Source organism: Equus przewalskii, chromosome 6 (assembly GCF_037783145.1).
Source record: "Equus przewalskii isolate Varuska chromosome 6, EquPr2, whole genome shotgun sequence".
Taxonomy (NCBI): domain Eukaryota; kingdom Metazoa; phylum Chordata; class Mammalia; order Perissodactyla; family Equidae; genus Equus; species Equus przewalskii.
Window position 1 is genome coordinate 68,466,908 of NC_091836.1, and position 18,124 is coordinate 68,485,031.

The 18,124-nt window shown below is 38.5% G+C and overlaps 1 protein-coding gene across 6 annotated transcripts in view; it reads right to left on the reverse strand.

Moving 5' to 3' along the window:
* UVRAG (UV radiation resistance associated) overlaps positions 1–18,124 on the reverse strand; it is a 298,705-nt gene that overhangs the window by 241,218 nt on the left and 39,363 nt on the right. For all 6 annotated transcript variants that reach the window (XR_011541145.1, XR_011541146.1, XM_008515930.2 and 3 more), the window contains 2 exons: positions 6,754–6,915; positions 235–309 (listed from right to left, as the gene is read on the reverse strand). Coding sequence is in view for 4 of the 6 variants with exons in the window: in XM_008515930.2 (XP_008514152.2) it covers positions 235–309; positions 6,754–6,915 (237 nt within the window). In the remaining 2 variants the exon portion in view is untranslated. The remainder of the gene's footprint in view (positions 1–234; positions 310–6,753; positions 6,916–18,124) is intronic.

The window sequence follows — 18,124 nt, forward strand, 5'->3', positions numbered from 1 at the left end:
GAGCTAGTTCAGATTTTCTTTCAGGAAAATTAATATAATCTGGATTTAGAAAAGATGAATTGGGGTGGTTACATAATAAGTTTTCACTTTAAAAAGCATTCACCTTAAGCCACACTAAACAACAGGCTTACAATAATACCTAAAACATGCCTGTATTTACACAGAGCTTTCCCCCCATACATCAAGGCACACCTGCACTAAACAAAACTCACGACATTAGGAAAATCCTCTTACCTTATGTTCAAATGGAGCACCGTAGTAGCCATCATTCAACCCAAAAATTATTTCATTTTGGTTGCGGGCATGAATCTGAGAAAGGAGGAAAAGATGTTATTAGTTCGTCTCATCGCAATAGAGTGTTAACATGATCGGAGAATGACTGTTACAACAGGACCTGCCTCAATGCTGAGAAACAGGCTGGCTGCATCTAACAAGGCAGCAGAAAACAAACCGTTCATCATAAGACCACGTAAGCAATTTAGAGTGTCCTGCTTTAGTGGACGGGCTCCAAAATCACCACAGGAGATCAAGGCACTGACATTCATACATATTTTCCACAAACACTTCTCAAGTCATTATGGAAAGGCTATTCCTGAAGTTCAAGGGATTCAGAGGCATACTATACATTCTCTCATCTCAAAGAAATCGCAATCCAGTTAGTCAGTAAGAGTGCTTTAAAATAGAAGAAGCCCTAGAAAAAACATAAAAGATTATTTTCTATTTTTAAAAAGACAGTTAAAAAAATAATATCCAATCCCTACAGTCTTTAAGCGCTTATCAATTATTGTATGCCTACTACCCTCCTTCAAAGGCAACTGATTTGAGCCTCCGTCAGTGCCACCCCAAAGAGAACTTCATCTAAAAGGTGAGAGGATTAAAACTTTAAAAACTGAAGAACTAAGATTAAAAAATAACTCAAAATAGTATAAAGTGTCCAATTGTGAAACATAAAAATAGATTTAGTTACTTGATCAGAAAGAGCTGTTGGCTAAAAAATCTTTTAATTGTTTCTACAGTGAAGTGTTAACACAAGGGTTCAAATGGGGGAAAGACAAGAAGGACTGCCAGAATAGACTATTCCATCTCTTCTTTCTGTAGCCAGAGACAGACAGGCCAAAGCCAGCAGCAGCAAAATTCCTGTGAACACTTATCTGACTTCCATACCTCCTACATCTATTACTAAAGCAAAATTAATCATACTCTCCCTGTTTACCTACACCATCTACTTAACTGAATACAATACCAAAAGATGAGTCTGTAATAGTAAACTCATATCAATCTCAGGAAGTATTTCATTTTATGAGAGAAAAGGAAAAGCATTATGAAATCAGTTTCAATATTAGAAGTGACCCAAAATTTTACAAACATAAAATTTTGTGTGTGTGTGTGTGTGCTTTTCTCCCCGCATCCCCCCAGTACATAGTTGCATATTTTAGCTGTGGGTCCCTCTAGCTGTGGCATGTGGGACTCCGCCTCAACGTGGCCCTATGAGCGGTGCCACGTCCGCACCCAGGATCCAAACCGGCAAAACCCTGGGCTGCCAAAGCAGAGCGGGCAAACTTAACCACTCGGCCACGGGGCCGGCCTCTGCATAAAATATTTTATAAACGTATACACCGGGGGCGGGGAAGATTAAAATCATATGCATCAAAATATTAACAATGGTTGTAGCTGGGAGACAATTACACATAATTTTCTTATTCTCTTCTCTGTGCTTTTCAAAATTTTCAGTGTCCACAAAGAATAGGTATTACTAAAATTAAGAAAATATCCCATTAAAGAAGGGGGTGGGTGGCACTATGGGCAGGAGCAAATCTTACAGGAAGGTGAAGTTCTCAAAGCATAAGCCTCATGAAGATGCACATTAAAATAGTTTGTTGAAAAACAGGAGACAATTTGATTCCAGTGCTTGAAAAGACACTGGGCTAAAAAACATCAAGCGGTCTGGGTTCTAATTTCGACTCCAGCTGTTTCATAAGGAACTCTGACCTGTTTATCCTTATGGTACACTCTAGTGACCAGCACTCTACCCGACATACAGTAGTTACTTAACGGGAATGGTCCATGCTTTAATTCCCTCATCAGCCAAAAGCAGAAACACCCCTTGCTCCATCTTACAGGGGTGTCATAAAGATGAAATGAGGTAAGTGGACATGAAAGCCCTTTTGGAAGTTAGACATGAACAATACTGGGGGGAAAAAATCTAATCATGTATCAGAATCAGGCAACCATAAAGCTCAGAAAGATCCCTTTGTTCCTCACTAATCCAGAAAAAGAAAAACGTGCTTAACACAACAGGCTGCATCATATTCCACACTACCATGTACATCTCGGAACTGCTGAATTACGCTAGTAAGAAGTGTGGATATATACCACCCTCTACTCATGAATTATAGATTACTGACCCAACAATAACTGTGTTAGAATCTTACTATGGAGATTACAGAACACGGTCTCTGTTAATCCAAGCACAACCTCATATTTTGATCCCTTTATGAAAAAGGGCACACTTTTTAAGACAACTGATTAAAGCTGGTGAAATGAATAATACAGTCTTAGCAAGGGAACAAGCAATAGCCTAAAATCCACCAATCACTGTGTGACCTTGAGCAAATCACTCCATCTCTGAGCTTCTGTTTTCTCATTTAAATACTGAGGAAAATAACAACACTTGCTCACATGATCTTCAAAAGGCCCCGGTCACTGTGCACATGTAGAACGACTGTGTAAATATAAAAAGATACCCAAACACTAAAAGGGTTTAAAGCTGCTGTTGTTATTAATACAAAGTTCTAACCACTTAAACTAAGGACAAGAACTTCTTTCACCATACATGCCCCACGTAAGCAACATCAACAAATTCTCCCAATTCCCACCTGGAACAAAGCTATTTTCAAACCCCTCTGCCCCTCTGTCATCAATATCCAAGTCAAGACCAGCTTAATTCATGACTTCTGGGGAAAACACCCTGATTAAATCTATTATCTCTAAAGGCTGTTCAGGAAATTGGGTTCCAACTGTAGCTCTAACACAAGTATGTGACTCCAGACTAGTTGCATCGCCACTCTGGGCCCTTGTTTCCTCATCTAAAAATGAATGGATCAGATCATGCTGTGTTATGTCATAGTTTGTGCCTATCCCCATCATTCTCCTCCAGCTAATTCCAAACTATCATTCAAAATTCACTCAGGACTATCAACCAACTTAGCCCAATTGACATTTTTAAAATATTCCATTCAATAACAGCAGAACACACATCACATACGTGAAACACTGACCAAGACAGACCACCTATTCTAGGCCATAAAATAAATCTCAAAAAACTTAAAGGACTGAAATCATACAAACTATTTTCTCTAAACTCAACAGAATTAAAGGAGAAATCAACAAAATAAGGACATCTGAAAAATCCATAAATGTTTGAAAATTAAACCACATACCTCTAAATAATCCTTGGGTCAAGAAGACATAAAAGGGAAATCGGAAAATATTTTGAACCAAATGAAAATGAAAATGCAATATCAAAATTTGTGGGTCACAGCTAAAGTTAATGCTTAGAGGAAAATTTATTAAATGCTTATTTTAGAAAAAAGAAGTCTCAAATCAGTAATCTAAGACCCTACCTCAAGAAACTAGCAAAGAAGAGCAAATTAAACCCAAAGCAAGCAAAAGAAAAAACACACAAGGAAAAAAGCCGAAATCAATGAAATTGAAAATTATAAGAAGAATCAATGAAACCAAACACTACTTCTTTGAAAAACTGATAAAAATTAATAAATCTCTAGTCAGAGTGATCAAGAAAAAAAGAGAAGACAGAAATAGCAAGAATGAAAGAGGAAAGGATCATTATATATCCTACATACATTAAAAGGACACGGTAATACTGTAGAAAATTTTATACCAATAAATTTCAAATCTTAGGTAAAATCAACAAATTCTTTGGAAGACAACAATCAAAGCTCATTTAAGAAGACACAGATAATCTCAATAGCCCTATATCTATCTAATAAAGTAACTGAAGTCACACTTTTAAACTTTCCCACAAAGAAATCTTAACACCCAGATGGCTTCACTGAAGAATCCTGTCAAACATCTGTGGAATAAATAATAACTCTACCCAATTCCTTCAGATAATACAGGAAGAGTAAACACTTCCCAATCCATTTTACAAGCAGCATTACTCTGATACTAAACCAGACAAGGACATTGCAAGAAAAGTACGGACCAATATCCCCCATGGACATAGATGAAAGAAGCCTTAACAAAATACTAGCTAATCAAACCTACTGTGAATGAAAGGAAACTTTCTCAACCTGATAAAATGTCACAAAATTTACAGCTGACATTACATTTACTAGCGAAAGACTGAATGCTTTCCCCCAAGAACAGCAACACAACGGGGATGTCCACTCTTCTCACTTCTTACTCAACACTGTACTGAGGTCTTAATCAGTGAAATAAGAAAAAGACATACACATGAGAAAGGAAAAAATTAAACCATGTGTTCATAGAGAGCATGATTGCCTACATAGAAATCTACAAAGAAATCCACAAAAAAACTTACTAGATCTAATAAACAAGCTTAACAAGGTCATAGAATACAAACTCAACACAGAAATGTTTCTATATACTAGGAACAAAAATTGGAAATAGGAATATTTTTTAAAGGAATATCATTTGAATTAGCATCAAAAAACATGAAACCTGTAGGTCCAAATCTAACAAAATATGTGCCAGATCCGTAAGCTGAAAATTACAAATAATTGATGAGTGAGATCAAAGAAGATTTTCATGATTGGAGAGATATAGCATGTCTGTAGACTGAAACACTCGATACTATCAAGAGTCAATCGTCCCCCAAATTTTCTTAGATTCAACACCTATAAAAATCAAGCAGGACTTTTGTAGAAGTTGACAAACTAATTCCAAAGTGTGTACACAAAAGCAAAAGACCTAGAACGGCCAGAAGAATTTTGAAAAAAGAACAAAGTTGGAGAATTCATATTACATGAATTCAAGACTATAGAAAACTACAATAATCAAGATAATGTGGTATTGGTATAAGGACAGACACATAGATCAATGAAATAGAACAGAGTCCAGAAACAGATCCACACAAATGATTTTCAACAACTGATTTTCAACAAAGCCAAAAGGTAATTCAATAGAGAAATAATAGCCTCTACAACAAAGAGTACAGGAACAAATGTTCATCCATCTGCAAAACAATGAACCTCACTCTTCACATAAAAGTTAATTCAAAACGGATCCCAGACATAAATGTGAAACTATAAACTTCTAGAAGAATTTCATACAAGAAAATCTCTGTGATCTTGGGTTAGGCAAAGATGTCTTGGATAAGACACAAAAAGCACGAAACATAAAAGAAAAAACTGATATAGTGGATTCAATCAACATTTAAAAACTTCTGTTCTTTGAATGACACTTTAAAAAATGAAAAGATAAGCCACAGACTGGCAGAAAATCATTGGAAAATACTTATCTTATAAAGGACTGACTGATATCCAGAATACATAAAGAAATAATATCAACAACATTAAATTGTTTCTTTAAAAGAAATATATCAGAAAGTATATACTGAGTAAATATTAAGGAACATCAATGTTGTCTGTAGAGATGACTAACATTTTAGGGTTACCTTTAACAGCAGTCCCACAGGAATCACAAAATAGAAATGGCACTCATTCCAAGGTGGGGTGAGTGGCTACCACAGACTACATGTATATACCAGTGCGGCAGAGCACAAGACAATGAACTTTTAAGTCAGCCAGGCCTAGATTTAAGTCCAAGTCCACCTAGCAGTATGATCTTGAGCAGTTTCTTAAACTCTTGGAGGCTCAATTTTCCCATCTGGAAAATAAGGGCATAATATCAACCTTCACAAGGTCGCTATAAACATTAATCGTAATGACCTATGTCTGGGGATGGCAAAGAGGTCTCATTTCATATACAATTCTGATTATCGCTAGTTGGGTCCTGGAACACTGTGTTGAAAAGGATTAGGGAGCTACTTCTGAGCTTAGCTGGAAGAGTGCTAGGACTAGTGAGCTCCATTACTCATGGGGAACGGGAAGTGGTATGGAAGCCAGGCATCTGTCATCCTTGTGCCCAGTGAACAGCAGCTCTTCTTATTCCTGCAATAACCCAACTCAACTGCGTCTTAAGAGAAGTGTTTAAAAGCATGTTCCTTATTTTCAACTTAATTTTCAGATTCTAGGGGAGAACATCCAGTACGACAGAAGAAGCAGAATGCTATAAGAAAGCACGCTCTTCCTATGAAAAAAATATCCTCTTAAATTATCAGCTTAGGGCACTTCTTCATAAGTTTCTTCAGTTAAAGGTTACTTTTTAAACTTGGCAATGACTCAAATTTCTATAATTAAGTAAACAATCATAAAAGGTCTCTCTTCATAACAGGAAATGTAGAATTAGAAGCACCAACAGAATTTAGAGAAGACAACTACTCAAAACTACAGTCTGGGGGCTGGCCCCCTGGCCAAGTGGTTAAGTTCGCGCGCTCCGCTGCAGGCGGCCCAGTGTTTCGTTGGTTCGAATCCTGGGCGCGGACATGGCACTGCTCATCAGACCACGCTGAGGCAGCGTCCCACATCCAACAACTAGAAGGACCCACAACGAAGAATATACAACTATGTACTGGGGGGCTTTGGGGAGAAAAAGGAAAAATAAAATCTTTAAAAAAAAAAAGAAAAAAAACTACAGTCTGAAAATTACCTGCTGACCCAAGTATTTCAGCCCATCCAAACAGACTTTCCACTCAATCAAGAGCTGGTAGACGTCCTCCTTTCCACCCCATATCTTCACCACGAAACAAGACACGGATGTATCAAGACGGTCCGGCATTATTCCAAAGTCGAGACTCCGCCACGTTGGATTCTGTTGATAGAAATGAAACCATACTTTACGAAGACTCCAACTTGTTTACAGTTATTTCAGTTAGGTTGTAAATCACTTTGTTTATAAAAACCAAAAGACCTCATAAATACATTAAATTGCAAACTTAAGTGAACCGAGAAGACATTCCAATTAACGTGACGGGGTGATAACGGTACTTCTGAATTTCTCTGCTTATTTATTATAGTCATTAGAAGGAGGATACATTCTAATCTCTCATTAATATGGCTTCATAAGGTATTTCATTTACTTATTCAACACTTAATACACAATTATTAAGAACCACCACGGAAACAATGCCCTTAAAGTACCTTCAACTTATTGCTGGATTCAAATATCTATTTAAATAATTACGTTGTTCCGTGAAAAGTTCAACAACAGAATTATGCAAAAGGTTACACGGTGGGACAGGAGGGAATAATAAACTTTGATGGAACAGGGGAAAGACCACAGAGGCTGTGAAACTTGACTTTTAAAGGACAGACAGGATTTTACCACCAGTTTAAAATAACGAGTTCTAGGCAACTGGGAACCTAACAAACAAGGGCTCCGAGGCGTGAAACAGCAAGGTGTGGGCAGGGAACTAAGACAACTGCTGGAGCACGTCACACAGAGAGGCAGGACACAAAGCTGGAGAGATCAACAATGGACTAAACTGAAGGATCTTCATGCCTTCCCAAGGAGGCAGTCCTTTACTCTGTACAAGATGTGGGGCCACTGAAATGTTTTAAGGTTAAGATGACACGGTCAACTTTATGCTCTGAAGTAACTTTTCATTGAGAATCATCCAGATGGTTGAAACAGTCTCTGAAAATTGAAAATGTTAAGCTTTAATAACACCAATAGACATGAACTACAATGCATTAATTACCTTCATTTATTTCCCCCATATTAAATGTTAGGGCTTTTATTGCTGAATGTAACGATAATCAATCTTATTAAATTAGCAATTTTCACATTACATAAATCAGTGAATCAAAGGCTCTTCATATAAAGGTAACTGTTCTTGGTTTTGCGGCAGTTTTTCCCTGACCAAATGGGAGAAGAGAACAGAGTAGCGTGTTTTTGTTTCAGGGGATACATTGATGTATGTGTTTTTTCCGGCTGGTTGTTGAAGTTTCAGGAGAAGAGACATGACTTCCAGTTTCATAGCACTTATGTCTGATCTATCTTTTTCACTTATATTTTGATACTTTTATTGTCTGATTTCCTTCCACTAAAATAAAAGCTCTGATAGACAGGAACATTGCCTGACTTGTTTACCACAAGACTCCCTAAAGCTCCAAAAGTACCTGGTGTGCTCAGTAAATATTTGCTGAATGAGTGAATTAATGTCCAATTAACTGATATGGATCTGAGGACTCTCAAAGACTACTGAATAGGATAGTAATGACATTTAGTAAGCACATTTATGGAATCAGTTTGATTCTGGATCATATCAAAACTAAATTCCAGTCATCCAAGAATTTCAACCTAAGATCAACAGAATTCCATTCTTCTATGACCCCCAGACTCTATCCCATTATTACTGTTTTAGTGGCCCTGCTAAACAGGGGTAAAGTTTCATTTAAATATGAAGATGAGCATTAAAGTCTAGGAATAATTATGCAGACCTGTACTACAAGAAACGCTAAAAGAAGTTCTTCAAGCTGAAGGGAAACGACACCTGACAGAAACCTGGATCTATAAGAAGGAATGAAGAGCCCAGCAATGGTAAATATCGAGTAAACAGAGAAGACTATGTTTTTCTTATCCTATTTTCTTTCTATCATATATGACTGTTTAAAGCAAAAACTATAACTGTACAGAGGGTTTATAATCTACATCCAGGTCACACACATGAAAGTAACAGCACAAACGACAGAAGGTGGATAACTGGAACTATACTCTCTCCAGGTTCTTCCATTTTACACGAAATAGTTGAGTGCATACAATAATCCCCAGAGCAACAATTTAAAAATGAACGCAAAGAGTGCAGCTAAAAAGGCAAAGAAAGAATCTAAAATAGAATATGAAAAAATAAGGATATTTTATATACACATTATATACTTTATACATATACACACTGTATAACGATTCCATTTATAGGAAGTTCTAAAAGAGGCAAAACTAATCTGTGGTGAAAAATGGTTTCCTCTTGTTGGGGGAGGGATTGAGCACAAGAGAACTTTCTGGAATGATGGAAAATGTCTACATCTTGACAAGCATATATGCATTCATCAAAACTCAGCAAACTGGGGCCAGCCCTGTGGCCTAGTGGTTAAGTTTGGCGTGCGCCGCTTCAGCAGCCCAGGTTTGACTCCCAGGTGCAGACCTACACCACTCGTCAGTGGCCATGCTTTTGCAGCGACCTACATACAAATAGAGGAAGACTGGCACAGATGTTAGCTCAGGGTGAATCTTCCTCAGCAAACAAAAAAGAAACTCAGCAAACTGAGTTTGAGTTTCAAAATTTATGCATTTCACTGTACATAAGTTTTACTTTCTTAATAGAAACCCCATAAATAAATATTAAACTCTAGTGCATAGGTCTGCTTTTTGTAGTGATAAGGGTTGGCATTTCTGAAGCCACCTGCTGTATATTCTAAGCGTGAGTGAATGAGTGAACATTCTGAGGACAGTGGGAGCCAAGTTTCTCACTGTTGGGGAATGGAGCCACAAACCAACTGAAAGTCCAGTTGGACTGAAATTGGAGATATTGGTATGGACATATGGGTTTTAAAAGACAGAGCAATAGCTATGGGGGGGGGGGGGGTTCCTAGCTCAGTACCCTAAGAAAATCTACAAGGAATGAGCACCCCAGTAACAACAAGCATGCCCAGATCTTGCTGCCTTTTTAGCATTTTCACTAAAAGGAACCACTTCTTTGAGGAAAAGGCTTATTCCAGGGCTGCAGCTGGGAAAGTAGAAAATGAGTCTGGAACACCCTGTGCCAGAAAGTAAGGAAGCACTCAAAGAATGATGGGGACGTATCAAAAGGATACCAATTTACAGGGATCTCATTAACCAAACGTGGCGTAATTTAAGCAAAAAGTTAGTAATGACAGTAATGGATTATAAGCCACCGAATAAAAGAAGAACCTATGAGTTCATAATGATATAAATTAATAAATAACTAATTAATTAAATGGGAGATTAAAGTAAAGTTAGAATGCCAACTAATAAATATAACAGAAATGATCGGAGTTAGAAAATCATCAATGGATGCTAAAACTGGTGAGCAAGCATGTGTTGAGAAGCAGGATATATACAAAGTCTCAAAGTATCTGCCCCACAAATCACTTATTAATTGTAAAAGGAAAAATTGTAACTTCCCAGTGGAGCAATCTGACAGGCCCCACCTTAATCCAGTGATGAAAGTTAACATCAATATTGGGAGAAGCCAATGAGAACTGCCTCCTACAGCAAATCACTGAAAAGGATATAGCATTACTTCTACAGTTTTCCTGCCAAAATGCATAACTTGAATCAAATCATGAGGCAACATCGGAAAACAAAGCGAAGGACAGTCTATAAAATAACTGGCCTGTGTAGTTTTAAATGTTCAAGTCAAAAACACCACAAAAAAAGCCTAAAGAACTGTTCTAGACTGAGGGAGAATAAAGCAACATGACAACTGAAAACAGTATGGAGGTTACTCAAAAAATTAAAAATGGAACTACCATATGATCTAGCAATTTCACTTCCAGTTACTTATCCAAAGGAAATGAAATCAGTATCTCAGAAATATATAGACTCCCATGCTCACTGCAGAATTGTTCACAACAGCCAAGATACAGAAACACCTAATGTCCATCAACAGGGCCAATCTTCCTCACCAAGAACCAAAAAAAAAAAGGAATAAAACTAATTTTTAGAAGACCCAATAACGGAAAAGATACATCTTACAAGGAGATGCCTGCAGAGATGAATCAAATGAAGGCGTCTCCTTATGACGCAGTTTGAGGCCCTAAAGCCTAAGAGTCGGAGGGCCTTCCAGGCCTTCGAATTACACCTCCTGAAAAGGCAGACAATTATTCCTAATGTGTAAGGAATTTATTTCTATGTGTAAGAAACATTTATTTCTATGCCTATGTGTAAGATCACCTCTCAACAAAAGTACACGTGCTCTAGAATATGAGATAGACAGTATAATCGCAAATTCTCACTCTCAGAGTGACAAAGCACTGTAAAAAGCAGGAAATAACCACCCCTTTTCAAAGTGAAAAAAGGGAAGGCTTGGTGAGCGCATCTGAAAGGCCACGTCTGCATGGGGGGAGGGACGATTTGGGGAGCAGTTGTAGTATTAACTATTTGTAAATACTTCATTCTACAAGAAATTAAAAACCTTTGGAGGGGCGGGTAGCCTTTTGAAGTCATTTCACGTGGTTGAACAGATGACCTGGCTTTCCTTTCTCAGCCAATACAGCATTAGTACAGTAGAGCTACTGTGAGTCTCCTCAGTACAATGGCCTTCGTTTACACTTGTATAAAGTAGCTGCCAGACAGTGAGCACTAATTTCTGAGTTGCTGCGTTCAGAAACAGGCAGATACAGTCCGCCACACAGTTAAAGACACTGTTGCCCAATAATGTTACGGTAAACACCCAGATGATTTTTATTTATATTTAACCTGTACACATCAGCCCATTTTCCAGACAGAACAAATGAGTCAAACACTAACATCCTCTAAGGACCTATACTGTATTCACCAAAAGTACAGTGGCAGAATACCAGGATATTTATCGGGATATTACAGCTTTGACCGCCTGCTAACCACCCACAAAAGAATCTAAAATTATTATTTATTACCAGGACAACTTATCTATAACACCCCTCAACAACTGCTCAATTGATCTCCCTTATTTATTAAACAAACACACATGTACTGAAAAATTTCAAAACACACACAAACTAGCTATCACTGTCCTTATCACTCAATAATAAATGTACGATCACAAGCAATAACTGAGAATTCATAAAAGTTATTCCAACTTTCTCAAAACACACAAGATAACTCTCAGGAATCATGTGCTGAATTTATAAGTAGGAGTTATTCCTCAGCCCAATAAACTCTCTTTCCCCTGTGTCACTCACGTCTCTTCAGCCTTCATGTCTCAACTTAGGAATTACTTATTGTTAGAAACCCTTCCTAACCACCCTCTCCCAAACTAAATAATACTCCTACAGGTTTTCGTAGAATCCTGTTCTTCCCCAGTACTACAAACACATGTGTCAACTATCTTAGTCTCCCTCCAAATTGTGTAGCTGACCAGACAGAAGCTGGAACACCTTGAAGATGAAGCAGTTTAACACAGGACAACATAACTCGGCTCAAGCAAGAGGAGCCAACTCCCTACTCACATGCACACACCTACAGAGAGGAAAGGTTAATTCATTGGGTCACAATTCAGCTGAAACATAAACTCGGTTTGAGAATCACTCAAGCCAGTTAACTCCTAAATAAGTATTTGTACTGCTCAGTTCAGTTTTTTCCCAAATGTTTAAAAACAGCTCAGGCAGTCACAATTCCAACAGAAGTTTATGGTTCTGATAATTATGTCACATGCTTTCCCTAAAAATACATGCTCTAAAATTTTGTTTATTTAATTGTAAGGCCCATCACCAACCTCCACTGGACCTCTAGCAGACATGATCAGCTGAAGGAAGTGTGACACAAGGGAAGCAGCAGGATGCTGTGAAAGAGCGGGGCTCCTGAACATCGGTTCTACCAGTCAGCGCTAGCTTTACGGCCTAGAGCAAGTTCCTCAGCCTGTCTTAACCTCCGTTTTCTTACCAGTAAAACAGGCATACCTCTTTCCTTGGACAAGAAATGTTCACATATTGAGGTATACGGGGTGGCTATTCTGGTTTAAACCTGACTCAGCCTGAACTAAAAAGAAACCTGACTTATGGCCTATCAAACATTAAAATAAACGCATTAAACATTATCTCAAAGTGAAAGAATGCTCACTTTGAAGATAAGGACACATACTTCCTTTCCTACCACCAGTACCAGTATCAGTAACACCCGTACCAGTACTCCAGAAGATAAGTTTCCTTTCCCGGACATCAGGGTCATGTGGACCTGCTAATGTGCAACTGAGCGTCTCTTTGAAACTGAGAAATATGTATCCTGGGTATGTCCGTTCTTTGTTCTAAAAAGGTATAAAACTGTACTGAAAACCATACTTTTCCAGAACACTTTCTTCCTTTGTGGAGAATGCCTTCTCGAATTATAGTTCTCAACCTGGCTCAAGTAAAATTAACTTCCTCTCCCTTACCTATGGAATGGTTGTTGGTTATCTGCCTCAACACCTTGCAGCACTGTTACCAGGATGCGAAACAATGTACATAATGCATCCAACACGCCACTTGAATCACATGTGAGTACTTAATAATCGATATCTCTTATTTATTAAAGAAACACACAGGAACTAGCTATCACTTTTCTTACTCCCAACATGAGATTTTTAATTTCCTAATAGTTAAAAACTCCCTTTTTGTAAAAATATCTAATGATTAACTTTATAATTGTTAAATATGGGTACATGCGGGTTCATTACAATTCGTCTTTACTTTCGAGTATGTACAAAATCAACTTTAGAGAACTTAGTTATTGCTCCAATCATTTCAGTTAATACCGATGACCCTTCAATCACTAAGAATCTAACCTCTTCCTGAACCAAAAGAAAAAGTTCCCAAAATCTAATAAGTGGTTTGGAGGGTATGGCTAGCTGAAGCCAGAGACATTAAAGCTGAATTAGAGATTCCCCAGTAATTATTCCATACCAAATATATCTGAGAAGAAACCAGGACTGACATATAACTTGGAGACACATCTTCACTACCTGGCCTGTCAAAGGTGGATTATTCTTGTTACTCAATGCGACAGACACTTATGAGACTTCTCTGGGTAAAGCATTACACTCGGCTCATTAGAATAGAGAAAAATGAGTAAGTGGGGGTTCTTGTCCACCAGATGCTCCTAATATTCTGTGACCTGTAACAGTATCCCTTCCAAAATCTGACTTTCATGCCATCCAGCCCGTGGCTATCATCTCCTATTTTCCCAGCTCCTCTGCTGCCCTGCTCCTCAATCCCCTTGCCCCTGTCTTCGTCATACTTGCCAAGCAAAATCCCAATCCACCCCTGCTCACTCCACTTCTTAGCCATTTCTTGAAAACCTCAAGCACACTCTTGCCTTTGTACTTTCCTGTTTCTTGGCCTAGAACAGTCTTCTCCCACACAGACGCATAGTTTGTTCCCTCACTTCTTTCAGGTGTCTGCTCAAATCATATCCTCTACATGACTACCAGAGAAAAAACAAGCAAGCACCCCTGCCAGATCCTCCCTTTTCCTGCTTTATCTTACTACATTGTATTTATTACCATTTAACAACATATTCCGATTTCTCATCAATTCTAACATGCACTTTGCTTCACACTGTAAGATGAATTCTGATTTTAGGAATGTTAAAATCAATGAGGTCCTACAATCTTTGACCACCAGGTGGCAGTCATCAGGTGTCACTGTTTCTACATGCACAACCTTAAAAATAGCTGGTCTCAATATCAATTCTTTCAAGTTAGATACATTGTTGGCACCACATGTGCTAAGTTTAACTGCCACTTAAAATATCTCTCTTGATTTAGATTGAAACAAAAAAAAGTCCCGTACATAATAGCTATCAAAAATTCAAATTCAAAAGATTAAAAACATACCAATTGTTCACAACAATGTAGAGTAACCAGAACTCTCATAAACTGCTGGGCAGAGTGTAAATAAAACAATAATTTTGGAAAACTGTTCAGCAATATACATCAAATGTGATCACATGCATATTCCCAGAAAGTCCACTCCTAGATGTACACCCAACAGAAATGCATACATACATTATGTTCAACCAAAAGATATACAGGAATATTCATAGGAGCACTATTCATATTTGCTCAAAACTGGAAACTAACCAAATGCCCCGTCAGCAGAAGAATGGATAAATTCTGGTGTATTCAGACAATGGAATACTATAGAGCAAAAACAAACTACAAATATGCCCCACAATACGAATGACTCTTACAATGTAAAGTCAAGACATGGAAGTCAGACTCAAAAGAGTGTGTACTGTATGATTTCGTTTCTATAAAGCTCAAAAACACGTAAAATTACTTTAGGGTGTTAAAAGTCAGGAGAGGAGTAGTAACTGAAGAGGGCATGAGGGGGCTCCCAGGGCACTGACAATATTCTGTTGTTTGACCTGGATGATGGTTACACAGGTGTACTCAATTTGAGACAACGTATCAAACCGTACACTTAGGAGCTACAAACGCTTCTGGATGTGACGGAAACGTCAATGAGAACTATTAAGTTCGTGTCAGTAGAAAAGCACAGAAACACAGCAACAAGGCATGAACTTAGTATTAGAGAAGCAAATATCTGTCAACAGAGAAATAATGTCATCCATCTTCTTTACAGGACTTAAGGAAATTCCCACAAATTGAGGGGGCTGATTAATATTTTATTGCTGAGATACATACAAAAGATTTCCTATCACAGGGCAAGCAATGCATCTAAGGGAAGGAAGATACCCAAACACACACCTTGGAACGGGTGAAATAAATTTCAAAGTAAAAAGAGGCTGGTAAGACTGAATCATAGCTCACACAGGACTACTGCCAAGGCCCTGTGTTTCTGTTTAATTAGAAATATTTATTTTTTCTTGGTGAACATAAAGTCTTACAACTGACAACTTGGATTAGGATATATATTTTTTTTCCTCTGACATCAGAGTGGCAAAACCAGGCTACTCTGCTCTGAGGACCAAGCTCAGAATATAACACTAAGAGAAACAGTCGAAGCCTTAAAGTTACAGGAGTAAAATAGAATATTCACAAGGTCACGAGAGCCCAACTTAGTTCACTAGAGTGGAAATTTACCCAAAGCTTTAGCTACAAATAAAGTATTACTTTGCCTAAGCCTTTAATAGCTAATTAGAAGTCAGTCAATAAATACATTTACGAAAGAGTCCACTCGTTAAGAAACATTTGCTGAGTGCCTTCTGTGTGCCAAGCACAATGGTAACCAGTAGGAATAAAAACATTTAAACCACTATTCAGCAAACATCACAACAGCTTAAGAATAACAAACACCTAAGCAGGGAAGAAACGAACAAATGCTGCTCATCTGCCGTTCTTCAGAGACAGTACGAAGAGAGGTAACAATGTGCATATTCGCTGAGGACTGCTGATTCCTGTAGTGTCCAATGGCCATTAATCTGAACCAGTCACAATGATTTAGCAAAAAGCTAAGAAAGAAGAGTCCTTTCAAAAAGAAAATAAAAAATGAATTGAGATTTATTGATTTATTTTTTCAAAGATTGGCACCTGAGCTAACATCTGTTGTCAATTTTTTTTTCTTTCTTCTCTCCAACCACCGCCCCCCCCCCCAGTACACAGTTGCATATTCTAGTTGTAGGTGCTTCTGGTTGTGCTATGTGGGATGCCGCCTCAGCACGGCCTGATGAGCAGTGCCATGTCCATGCCCAGTATGCGAACCGGCGAAACCCTGGGCTGCCAAAGCAGAGAGCGCAAACTTAACCACTCGGCCACAGGGCCAGGCCCAAATTGAGGTTTATTAAACCTTTAGTAAGTTATCAAAGAAACAAAAAACAATCCTTGCCAAAACATCATAATCTCAAAGAATATCCTAAAGGAAATACAGACAAATCAACATTTACCAAACAACTACCCAATAAGAGAAGTACACTGGGAGCTAGAGGGCCAGAAAGCTCTTCGGGCAGTCTCTGACCTCCAGGAACTTTAGTCTGCTTTGGGAGATGAAATGTTCTTGAACAATTACTATGCAAGCAAATGTTGTAAGGATATACGTATACTAAGGAAATAATTACAGAACAAACTGTAAGTTGAAAGGACCTAGGAAGTCTTTTTGTCCAATCCTCTCCCTTTTCTACAAAACACTGTTCAGCTCAAGTACATCAGGGATGACGATGTCACACTTCATAGATGGTTCAGAAGCAATTGAAGATAGGAGACAAAAGGAGTTGAAGACAGGAGTTAATATTCAGAGATGATGTTTAGAAACATGGATTTGGAAGTCGAGTGACTATCAGGTAAATACAACAGCACTAATGTCGACCCCACGCTGAAGGCCCACTGCAGCACAGCTTCCATTCCCACGCAAACCCGGAACAAAGTAACGGGATGCTGCAGAACCAGCCCAACTACAGTTCTGCCTACAGAAAAGGGGGGAGATAAACCAAGGCGACGTTCTCCTCTGTCTGCTCCCTAAACCTCCACTCACCCGGCTCTCACTTCTGTTGCCACCTGAACCAGGAGAGGAAGAGAAACTATCATTTACCCAATAGCCACTACGTGTCAGGCATGGCGCCAGTCACTTCCCATGAATCAGTTAATGTATGTAGAACAAGAACTTTACTGGTGACTGAGGCTCTCAAGAGATGGGCCCAGGGAACTCGTCTGGCCTAGGATCCAAATCTATTATGATATTTTAGAGACATTTAGAAGATAGCTTGATGAAGAGGAAAGAGAAGCAGAGACTTGAAGGCAGAAGGTCTAAGGACTGGGGTTCTAGTTTTGTGGTTATGTGACTACAAAAGTTGTTGGCCCTCTCTGGATACCAGTTTCTTAAGATCTACCCCATCTAGCCTTACAGGTTGTTCCAAGGATCAAAACGGGATATTATATGTAAAAGGATTCTGTAAATATAACACATTACTGATATCCATTTATTCATCTAACAAATATTCACTGAGCATCTATACTATTCTAGACACTAGGGTTTCAGTGGTGAACAAGACTGGCAAGGTCTCTGCTCTCAGGGAACTTTCACTCTGGTAGGTGGGAGACAGATAATAAACACAAACAAATAGTGAACAAGAGTTTCTGATAGTGAGGAATGCCCTAAAGAAAATAAAACGGGCAATGTGAACAAGAGTGTGACTAGGGGAAAGGGGACTACTTAGATAGACTAGTCACAGAAAGCCTAGCTGCAATGACATAGCTGAGACCTCAAAGGAATCGTCAGCCAAATAAAGAACCGGGGAAACAAGGGTTCTAGGCATGAGGAAGAAGACAAGCTTGGCACGTTTGAAGCACTGAAAAAACGAGGTATGCCTGAAACACAATGAGTGAGGGAAAATACTAGAAGACGAGGCTGAAAGAGTAAAGAGGAGT